General features: G+C 35.4%; 1 protein-coding gene across 1 annotated transcript; it reads right to left on the bottom strand.

The window, feature by feature from the left end:
• Positions 1 to 8,739: 8,739 nt before the first annotated feature.
• LOC106404122 lies at positions 8,740 to 9,873 on the bottom strand. Its single transcript, XM_013844868.1, has 3 exons — positions 9,639 to 9,873; positions 9,167 to 9,536; positions 8,740 to 9,091 (listed from the first exon to the last, which is right to left on the bottom strand). Exons 1-3 carry the CDS (start codon positions 9,871 to 9,873, stop codon positions 8,740 to 8,742), a joined length of 957 nt encoding a protein of 318 aa, XP_013700322.1.
• Positions 9,874 to 11,888: the final 2,015 nt, after the last annotated feature.

Genomic DNA, 11,888 nt, shown 5'->3' with positions numbered 1-11,888 from the left:
TATAAGTCAGCCGTAACGTATGCATAACTCAGCCCTAATGTATGCATAATTCAACCATAACGTATGTGTTGGAGACTCATTGTATGAACTAAAGTTATCATATTCAGATGACGCACTATCTGAGTCATCAAAAATATAAAATCAGCTTTCAAATTCATCATCTTATTCGTCTTCTCTCCTTTTCTTACTTTTTTGTTCATCTCTCTCCTTTTCTTACAACTTGCGGGACTTACCTTCTTCATTTCTCTCTCATTGAGTCTTTCTTCTTCTGAAAGACGACGAATACAATGAGAGAGGGAGTATCAGGATGTGGGACCACCATACATGGCATTGGAGGAGAGAAGCTTCTTCTTTAACCGATCATCATTGAAAACGACGACGACTGCTGTAGATCTGTCTCAGATTTTCAATTTTTTTAAATCTATGTTTTTTTAGACCTAGTTGCGGAAACAATAATTACTAGATCCATAAGATCTCAGAGAATGAAGAATAAGATGAAGAAGATAGAAAAAGAAGATGAAGAATGAAGAATAGCATAGACCCTTATTTTACTGCTGTAACATTAGTAATGACATGGCAAATAAGAGCTGATGACATGGATGATGACATGGAAAATCGGTAAGGTAGTCACCAAACGAACACATAACTCAGCCTAAATAAATCAGCCATCAAGTACAACGTAAGTCAGCTGAAACGGGAATACTATTTCAGTAATTAATCTTTTACTAAAAAATCAGCCGTAATTAGGATGAAAAATCTTAAGTCAGCTGTATCGTCAAATAAATCAGCCGTCAAATGAATGATATTCTAGTAATTAATCTTTCGCTAATAAGTCAGCTATAATTAAGCTGAGTTTACTGTTAATCCAGCCAGTTACGGCGGATCAAATATAACTCAGCCGTAACAACCTCCCATAAGTCAGCCTTAAATTTAGTAACTCACCTCGGCGATGATCATTAAATCAGTTGGCGAAACATAACTCAGCCATGTCTTGACTATATCTCAGCCAAATTTTCGAGAAATCAGTCCGCCGATATATAAGTCAGACGTAACTTGTGTTCGTAAATGAGCGGTTATCCCATAAATCAGCCTGAAAACTGTAAATCAGCCATCACAAACGGCTGACTTATGTTCGTAAGTCAGCCAATTTCTCATAAGTCAACCGCGTTGTTTAACTCAGCCGCAAAATTACCATAACTCAGCAGTAATGAAGTTTGTAGCGCTTTACGGCTGATTTATTAATACATGTCAGCGTATTCCTACATGGCGCCGATTTTTTGCTTACGTGGCATTGAAAAGTAATGGCATTCTTGTAAATATGTTTTTTTTCTCACAATGTAATAAAATGGCATGCTGAGTATTAAAATAAAAGGCAGTAATAAAAAAAAATTATATGGTTCTTGTAATATGTCCTAAAATGTATAATGTTGGAGTAAACTTCTCAATTACTAAAGACCTTGTTATTTCTTTCCTTCCATATGTACCATAAGATCCATGCAAATTGATGATCTTCCAATTCTGGAGAAATCCTCCAAAATAAATAATCCATGTTTGCAAAAAGTGATTGAGTATGAACAACATAATTGTTATTTCTTACGTGGCAACACCATAATCATTCTAACATCCTATAATTAAAAGCCCTCTTCTTACTAGACTAATTACATATACTTCCATTGTTCATTAAATTGTAGGTTAACATAATATATTATATGCTTCCAAATTACTCCCTTAAAAGGGCGGGTATATTTTTTATTTTATTTTTAGAAATTTAATTTTCATATTTGTGTTTTTCTTTGTAATCATATTTTTGTTTTTCTTTAAAATCATATTTGTATAAATCTTAATCAAAATCTATTTTATAAAATAATATCAGTTTAAAAGTTGATCTAACGTACGCTCGAATATTTGTAATCATATATGCTCGTATGCTGGTTTTTTTTGTAATCATATTTGTCTATTCTAGATTTTGATGTAAATCAAATTTATTTGATATAAATTTGTATTTTTGATTATTATTTACATTTAAATGTTACAAAGAAAGCATTATAATTGTGCAGATTATAATATGTTTAATTGTTTTAATAGAATATATATTGATGATGAAATATGTAATCAGGTTTTAATAAAATCATGATATTTTTGCATTTTTAGCATTTTGAATTATTAACGTAATTAATAATATTAATACTTGAAAACCTATATAGCATCTATCCGTAAGTCTAGCCCATGGATCCGATTAAATACGACCTATATACTCAAAATATTGATTTATTGTATTGATCTAAATTTTTCTAAATTTAATTTACAATATAATTTTAATATATTTTCGCGATATTTTGATATTTGATCATAATCCACGTTAAAAATGGTAAATTGAGTTATATGCATATAATTTAGCTCAAATTTTGGATTAAATTATAAAATTTATATTTAAAAACTCCTCCAAATCCGGTTAAAACCAAAAAAAATTCATTGAACCATGATCTGGTAATGGTTGACCCAAAAAAACCTAGATAAATCTAATGGTCATCTATATGAAAATATTATAAAGTTGGTAATTTGAGTAATGTAGTGTGCTTTAGGCGGATTTGGACGTTACCAACAAATTTATAGATTTGAAATGTTTTTATTCATACGTAGACATGTTCTCTATTTATTAAATAAATAGTAACAATGTCAATTAGGTATGGACCATGGTATGTATTTTTAGCTAACAGATTTGAGAAAAATACTATATTTGTATTTCTGGTCATGAGAAAATAATTTGTGGGTTAAATAATTTAGTTACAACAATAAAGGAAAAGTAGTAGAATGGAGTGGGTCCCACTGGTTACAGGGAAAACGATCAACTCGTCTGGAAAAGTACGTAACTGTCATACCGTGGTGTGTATATGCGGTGGTTATCATATAAAAAATATATGTATTGTTGAAATAATAGTTAAATCCTAATTTTATCAATTGGTCACACTACTGTTTTAATAGAATAAATATTTAATAATTACAATTCAGTAACTATTATATATATAATTAAATTGGTGCAAACATATAAATTTTATTAATCCAAGCAATATTTTTTTCCTATTTGATACACTAAATTTTATCAAATTTTTATTTCTCTTAGGATTAATAATAAAGAACATTAATAATAAATTTATGGTTAATTTAATAAAAAAACTTATTGTATGATTAGATGGACCAACTTATTTTTTAAAGGATTCTAAGAATCATTCTAATGATGACACATTGCTACAAAAGAAGTTGTAATGTTTCTTAATTAATATATAAAAGATTAATAAACTTTCTCGGTCCCGAAATGGGCCAATTTAAAATATGACACAAATCGATAAAATTATAAGATCATATTTTTCAGAAAAGTCTTATGTAAATATATGGTCCCATTTAAATCATAAATTAATAATTTGTATATATATATACATTTTATATAAGTAAAAAACTAAACATTATATTGTTGGTTTTATATTCACAATCAAATTATCTCTATTTTTCTTAAAATTTCAATATATTTTGATAATACATTTTAAAATTATATTTAAAACCACATTTTAATTCTATCAAACATAAATATAAACCAAATAATATAATAAATATGAAAGTCAAATTTCTATAATTTAATTAATGTATATACAGTAAAATCAACTATTTTCTTAATTTATAAATAATTGAAAAAATATTAAAAAGGAAACTTTTTATAAATTTATAACTCTATAAATTAAGAAAATATCACATCACAACATTATTAATTTATAGATTTTTTACTGTATAATATACATATACACTGTGACCAACTCCCCTTGGCGCTAAAATATCTCATCAACTTCATATAATCTAACCAAACATTATTCGTCCATCATCTACCCGCATTAGCACATCTTCCTTCCTAATCCATAAACGCATATACTATATACATGAGCCGTGCATCATAATAATTGTTATCCATCAAATTCAAACAAAAATAGTTACCCTCATACACAACTCAGATATATGTCTTCTTACAGAATGATCTTCCAACCACTCTCACTTCTTTTTGTAACTTTATTCTTCGCTTCACTTTGTTTCGGCCGTTTCGTGTACGAGTTTGACCCTGTTCCGTCCTCAGCCACTACGCCATTGGAAACTGACTCCGGTGGAGCCGTGATTGAGGCCTTGGCGGCCGTCAGAGGGATTCATATTCCGTTAGCCCCTTGTAATGGCACCAGCCTTCCGTTAGGTAATTGCGTCCTCCAGTAAGATCAACGACATCCATGTTGTCAGCAGATCACTCGTTATAAAACTGTCCAACATAATCATTTGCTCGATTATCTTTTCATTTCCCTTGGGTTAAAATCCGTGATGTTACTTGCCATCTTTTTTTTTGTTTTTTGATAACGAAAGGCTGTTCTATTACTCAAACTTGAGATGGTCTTGGTAGCCAGACCGGAATATAACAACCAATAAAACATAGATATCTATAGAAACACCTCGCAGTCTTAGCTAAAGAGTCCAACTCGTGGAATATTAATGATCTTGAAGTCCGGAAAACATATTTTCAGTCTCTATCCTTTCCAATTATATTGCGAAGCTTGGCCAAGCATGGAGCTCCTTAATCATGGCGATCAAATCTTTGCAATCCGTCCCAAACCTCTGACATGTTGAATGCTGAAGCATACTCTCCATCACCCATCATAGTGCTTCCACTTCTGAATGCAAGGCAGATCTCGTCTTAGGTAATTTTGAGTCCCCATAAGTTGAACCTTCTCCAAGATATCCATCCAAACTCATCCATAGCCACTGAATTGTGATGTAGATGTCCAAGATCCATCTATCATGCATATATTACTCAAGCTTAAGACTTGGGTTCCTCAATAATGTGATCTTGTGGAATAGGTGACACCATCTCATTTGCGTTGAACCATGCTTGACACTCACTTTCTGCATAACGAACTAGTTCCAGTGGATCCTTGTCTATCCCCCTAAAGAGCTTGTCATTTCGGGCCTTCCAAATATATCGGATTATCCAGGGATAAGAATCCCGGTCTAATCCTAGCTCGACAATGCTGTTCTTTCTCGAGAATAGATAATTCATATTAGCATAGACACTTGGCACCGGAAATATATTTGGACATGTTGATGTTGCTGATAGGGACCAAGCTTGTAGAGCTGGTGGGCATTCGAGGATGGCATGAGTAACAGACTCTTCTGGTTCTCCACATCTCGAGCAATAGTTATCGCATCTCATATTACACCTTGTCAAATTTCTCGTTAGTTCCACATGACCTGTTATCAATTGCCATATAAGGTGACATATTTTCTGAGGCGCTTCTATCGTCCAAGCAAAAGCTTGAAGCTTGGTTATGCTGGACTCCAGTACTTCCTTCTCTTCTTCAGCCGTTAATAAGTTCCGAGCTACCCAATATCCAGATTTAACCGTGTACTGGCCATTTTTAGTGTAGTTCCAACAGAATGTGTCTTGACGGTGAGCTGAGCTTATTGCCAAACTTCTTATGAAAGGTATATCAGCTGGGGCAACATAATCCTCCAGTAGTCGAACATCCCATTCCTTCGATTCCTGATCAATAAGGTCGTTGACTCTCATGTTCGAGTGCAAAACTGGGGCTGAAGGGCGAGCCGGCTAGCTGGTGTAGTAGGGATCCAAGGATCCTCCCACACCTTGACCTCATATCCATAATGTATCTTCTGTCTCATTCCCAATAGCAGTAGACTTCGAGCAGCTGAAATACTGGTCCACACATAGGATGGGCTGCTTACAAGGACTATTCTCAAAGGAGAACTCATTCTGTAGTACCTTCCCTTCAACACACGAGCCACTAACGAATCAGGGTATTGAATTAGCCTCCATAGTTGTTTTTCTAGTAAAGCCAGGTTGAACTCATTGATCATACGGAAACCAATCCCGCCCTCCTCCCTTGGAAACATATATTTTCCCATTTGGCCCAATGAATTCCTCTCTTTGGGGGATTTGAACTCCACCAGAATTGTGCAATGGCACTTGTGAGATTTTCACATATCTCCAGCAGTAGCAGAAATGTAAACATAACATATGTCGGGAGAGCTAGCAAGATGGACTTAATCACAACTTCGTTTCCTCCTTTTGAGAGCCATCTACTTGTCCATCCGTTCACTCTATTTATCAATTTATCCTTGAGAAATGCAAAAAGTTTACATTTAGATCTACTAATATCCTCTTGAATTCCTAAGTACATCCCCATACCTCATTCGTTTTGTATTCCAAGCGAATCTTTGATCTGGTTTCTAACATTTGCTCCAATCCTCTTACCAAAGAGTAGAGAGGAATTGTAGAAATTGATACATTGACTTGAGGCTTGTCCATATTTCCTCACTACTTTCATCAATTCTTCACATTCACGGGACTCCGCCTTACAGAAGAAAAGGTTATCATCAGCAAAGAGAAGGTGTGATACCGAGGGACACGCGCGTGTAACGCGCATACCCGTTATCTTCCCTTGGTTCTCTCCATGATTAAGAAGGCTAACGAGTGCTTCTGTGCATAGAATAAAGATGAAAAGAGACAAAGGATCTCTTTGTCTTAGACCTCTCCTGGGAACAATATTTCCCCTTGGTTGACCATTCATAAGAACTTTGTACTTAACCGAAGTGATGCATAGCATAATCCATTCAATCCAAGTTTTCGAAAATCCCATCTTCCGCATAAAAGCTTCAATGAACGACCACTCCATCCTATCATACGCCTTACTCATATCCGTCTTAATGGCCATCCTTTTATTACGTCCACTTGGTTTTGTTCTCAGAGCATGAAATATTTCCTAGGCAATCATAATATTCTCTGAGATCTGTCTTCCAGCAACAAAGGATGACTGGGTTTTTGAGATCATGTCTGGAAGAAATTTCTTCAGCCTCTGGCATAAGACCTTAGAGATTATCTTGTAGCTAATATTATACAAGCTAATGGGGAAGAACTGAGACATCTCATTCGCTCTGGTTTTCTTCGGGATAAGGCAAATATTTGTATAATTTAGTCCACTTGCCATCGATCCTTCAAAAAGGAATTGATTAACCATATGAGTTAAATCTTCCTTTACAATATCCCAAAATTTATGATAAAATATGACTGTCATCCCATCTGGTCCTGGAGCTTTCTCTTGATGCATAGAAAATAGTGCCAATTTTATCTCTCATTCAGTGACCAGAGCTGTAAGATCCACATTATTTGACTCAGTAATCGTAGTGGATACCTCTGAAAGTGCTTCCTCAATGTCTTCTGGATTAGAGGATTCAAATATTTGCCTAAAATAACTAGTAGTAATGGCTATCAGTCATTCCTCATCCTCAACAATATTTCCATTTGCATCTAAAAGCTGTGTGATTTTATTTCTCGCTCTCCTTTGCTTTGTCAGAGCATGGAAAATTTTTGTGTTTCTATCGCCTTCTCTTAACCAAAAGATCCGACTTTTTTTGTTTCCAGAATATCTCCTATGCCTTAAGAGCCTCAGATAGTTCCTTTAAAGCAACTGATATTTTTTGGGTTGTAGCATCATCATTTGAGTACTGACCCTCGGCCTTCTCTTTAAGTTCCTCCACTTGTTTTGCTGAGTTCACATTATGTTGTATCCTCCACTGGCTTAATGCTTTTCTACAACTCTATATATGCTCCATAATATTTTCATCATGAGGAAGATCTGGAGATTTCCAGTCCTCCAAAATTACTTGCCTTAGTTTCTCATTATCCAACCAACGTTTATCGGATTTGAATTTTTTCGATCTTCTCGTTGGTTTAGTGAGAATATCAGCTAGGATCGGACGATGACCCAATCCCCATAACCTCATATACTTTACACCCGAATGAGGGAACTTCTCATGCCAATCCTCATTTCCAACAGCTCTATCTAGACGGCATCTAACAGTTGTCCTTCCTACTCTCTTTCCTACCCAGGATCGCATGTTCCAAGTAAATGGGAACTCCAGCATTCCACAGTCACTTAGCATCTGCTTAAACGGTAAGAAAGAGATGTCAGAACGTTGTCTCCCTCCTTCCTTTTCATTATGACAAGTGATTTCATTAAAATCTCCTATCATAAACCACGGTCCAGTTCTCGTTGTTGAGAAACACGTAAGACATTCCCAAACTTGGTCTCTACGTTCTAATACAGGGTCTCCATAAACAAACGTCATAAAAACCTTTATTCCATCAATGGCTGCCTCAATGTCAATCATTCTGTTATTCGAAAATAAAACATTAACTTGAAATTCATCCATATAAAAAAGTGGTAAACCTCCGCTGAGACCAAGTGGCTTAACGGTAAACAAATGATCAAATCCTAAGTCGGCCTGAATGTTTTGCAACATCAGCCTCTTGTTCTTCGTTTCAGAAAAGAACACAAGTCATGGGTGATGCTTCTGGCACATCTCCGTAAGTCGTCGAACTATGAGGTCGTTCCCTATCTCTCGATAGTTCCAACTGATTGTCTTCATGGATGATGTCGGGAGGAATTTTTGGACCCCTCCAAACCATTACCCTTGTGTGTACTGCCTTTCGAACGTTTCCTCGGACCAGAACGTTGTCTCTGTGAGTGAGATGGGTCATCTGCGAACCTTTGGAGATCCTCGACAGAGGAACTCCGCCTTCTTGCTTTGAAAACCCAAAGGGGCTCTACGCCTTCTTCCATTCTTATACGAGGATGAGGATTTCAAATTCTCGAGCAATCCTGTATCATCGATGTTCCCCGCATCCCTCTCCGTACTCTAAACGATGTCAGCCTCCATATCCATTAAGTCTTCTCCAAGCAAATCATCTTCATTATCTCCCTCAACCATAACTGTGTTGTGTAACCTTTCAGCTCTATTACTTGTAATCTCCATGTCATTTAAAGCACCAATAACCTGAGCATCAACCGGTAGCACTTCCTCCGTAGGAGAGAAAGTTATCAACCGAGGAGAAACTCTAGGTCGTTTAGTCACGTTATCATCATGAGCATGACGAGATGGATTGACCGTCAAACTCGCAATCCTTTTCCCACTACTCTGCTCGGTATCTTGCACCATTAAGCCAGCTGACTGTTGAGTAGGTGGTCCTCCAATATCACCTGCTTGTGGTCTATGAGCATAAGGAGCAATGCTTTTCACATTAACAGCCTCGTGTGTCCCCGTGCTATCCTTAATCCTTCATGACTGTTGTTTCTTCTTCTCATAAGGCCGCTCTCCCTGGCTTCTCAGAGTAGGCTCTTTTGTTGGAAAATAAGCCAGCTCATGAGTAACCATCCCACATGTTTTGCAATTCTTAAAAAGCTTTTCATAATGAATTTGAATGGAGACTTCATCTCCTTCTGGTGATGCTATCTTCCTGATGAATGTGAGAGGTTTCCTAGTATCAACATCGATAAGCATGCGTCCTCCCTCGAGTTCAATCGTATCAACGAGACCTAGTTTGTTCCCAATGTTTCTGAGATTTTTTATTGTCCACAGATGTAACGGAATTCCCGTGATCTCAACCCAAAACGGGATGAACCATGGGTAGTCGTCGTGAACCACAGTCTCCCATCCTACAAGCACAAACATACAAAAAATATAGTGAAAGGGCCCTTGTCGTAGCACGGACAGGAGATCCTCTTCAGTCGCAAAGTTTAAGAGGAACTTTCCATTACCAAGATCGTTAGCCGTGATCTTATCCTGCATCTCCCACTGCGCCGGCATGGTCTGGATCAACTTCTCCACCAATTGCTTCTTAGGGTTAAGAATCTTCCCGATTAGAGAGAGTCGGTAGTCGCGAATGGTATGAGAGTCATCCTGATCTGTTAATTGAATGGGTTCATCATCATTATCATAACAGATTCCTTTCCCTTTCACGTCAGTCATATGAGCTGAAAGTACACGATTCATCGTTAAAAGGTATTTAGAGAGGCGGTGCTTTAAGAGTCACGCCAGGAAATATTATCAAGCTATCAATATCGTGATGTCTTGAACGATCCGATCTATAGCTGAAGAGATTAAAGACTTCCTCAGTAGAGCAATATTGATCGGATCGGAGCTTCAAAAAGGTGGTAAGAGCGTTGATCTGCAAGCCTTCTGATGAAGGTACCGATTGAATGATTGAAACAGCAGACTTGTGGTAACCTCACGCCAAAGAACGAGAGGTTAAATGGAGATCACAATCTCAAAGGAGATCATGATCTGAAATCGCCATTTGAGTCTCCTAGGGTTTCCGCCGCAATCATTAGCTAATCCAGTTAGACCGATGATATCTTTCATAAAAGATTGTTAATGGGAAGATATGTCCACTTACTTGCCATCTTTTTTTCCGTTTATGATCGTCACCTAAAGAGATTATACATATTATATAACCAATTAACATCTTGGATTAGCTAACTTCCTAAAACGTTTTTTGATCGATTTGCTTTGCAATTATATAAAAAAAAAGATGATTTTTCCTTTTCTTCTTAACCAATCTATGGTTTCTACATAGTTTGTCTTGTGATTTTCACAAACTCTTATTCTATGATGCATATCTATATAACATGTGGTGTTTGGGAATTTGGTACAACCACGTGATGAGTTTTTTTTCGGCTGACGACAAAGTGGGTAGGCTACTGTTATTGGAATCAAGTTCTATCTTAGAAGATTTTAAAAGAATAGTTGTGGAGGATTTTGATATGGAAGAAGATTAGGGTTAGTAGGGATAATATAACCACTTATCAACAGTGGAAAATTTGATAAATCACGTGGAGTATATATTAATTTTCTTAATATATATACATTTGTATGAGTTTTTTCATGAGGACATCTATATACTAGAGCATAAATTTTTTTTTTTGAAATGGAACCACAATTTGACACACCAGTATAAGAAACAATACGATTTCTGAGAAAATTGCGATGGAAGCCATTTCTTCGCTAATTGGTACTCACAAAACAAAATGGTTTGCAAATTTCTCTCAAATTTGCGGGAAAAATAGTTTTCCTTGAAAATTTACGGGAAAATATTTTGTCTCGCAAATTTTCAAGGAAATATGTTGCCTCACAAGAAATATAATCTCTCTCAAATTTTCAAAAGAATTGTGGTTGAGAGAATGACCTTGAAAGTTTGCTAAGTTCTTTGTGAATTCCGTCGCAAGTCCTAGCCAGAGCCATGTGAATGATTATGGTTACCCGAAGCCAATCATAAAAAAATTATTCAATAAAAAATAAAAAAATTACTAGAGAAAAGAAATATATGTAAAAAACTAATCTAGTAAAATTTTTTTATTATATATATATATATATTTTAAACAAATATTATTTAAGTTTTTATCATTAAATTTTATAAGTATTTTTAGATAAAGAAATTAAAGTACTCAATTTTATTCCATGATAAAACTTTTTTTTATCAACTTTATATTTTAAAAAATCTTTTAAAAAAGCATTCAAAACTATTAACGGCAACCAATCTAATTACTCCAATTCTGTAATAATTAACAATTGCCTATATTTTTGTTTCTTACGATACCATACTTTCATTACAATTCCATGTTTTTAATTCTAATTATCAATTATATTATGCATTTAATTTGTTAATGATTCCCTTGATCTTTAAAACAAATTTGTAACCCGAAACGAGTGTTTTATTTTTTCTATGAAGGCACGGCACTGGTCCTAGCAAGTTTGCGAGGGATTTACCTGAGAAGATTTTAATTCCACCATAAATCCCTCGCAGCTGTTAGGAAATTGCGAATAATTTTTTTAATTCCCTTGCAACTCCATAGCAAATTTGTGAGGAATTTGCGTGGGAAGGTTTATTTGGCATCGTAAATCTCTCACAAATTTGATGGGGAATCGTGAGAGAGATTTCCTTCCCGATTCTCTAGCAAATTGACGAGTAAATTGCATGAGAAGGTTTTAATTTCATTGTGAGACAGAAT

This window comes from Brassica napus, chromosome A1, assembly GCF_020379485.1.
Source record: "Brassica napus cultivar Da-Ae chromosome A1, Da-Ae, whole genome shotgun sequence".
Classification (NCBI taxonomy): domain Eukaryota; kingdom Viridiplantae; phylum Streptophyta; class Magnoliopsida; order Brassicales; family Brassicaceae; genus Brassica; species Brassica napus.
The sequence above is the reverse complement of the archived record's forward strand: the minus strand, read 5'-3'. Positions and strand labels throughout refer to the sequence as shown.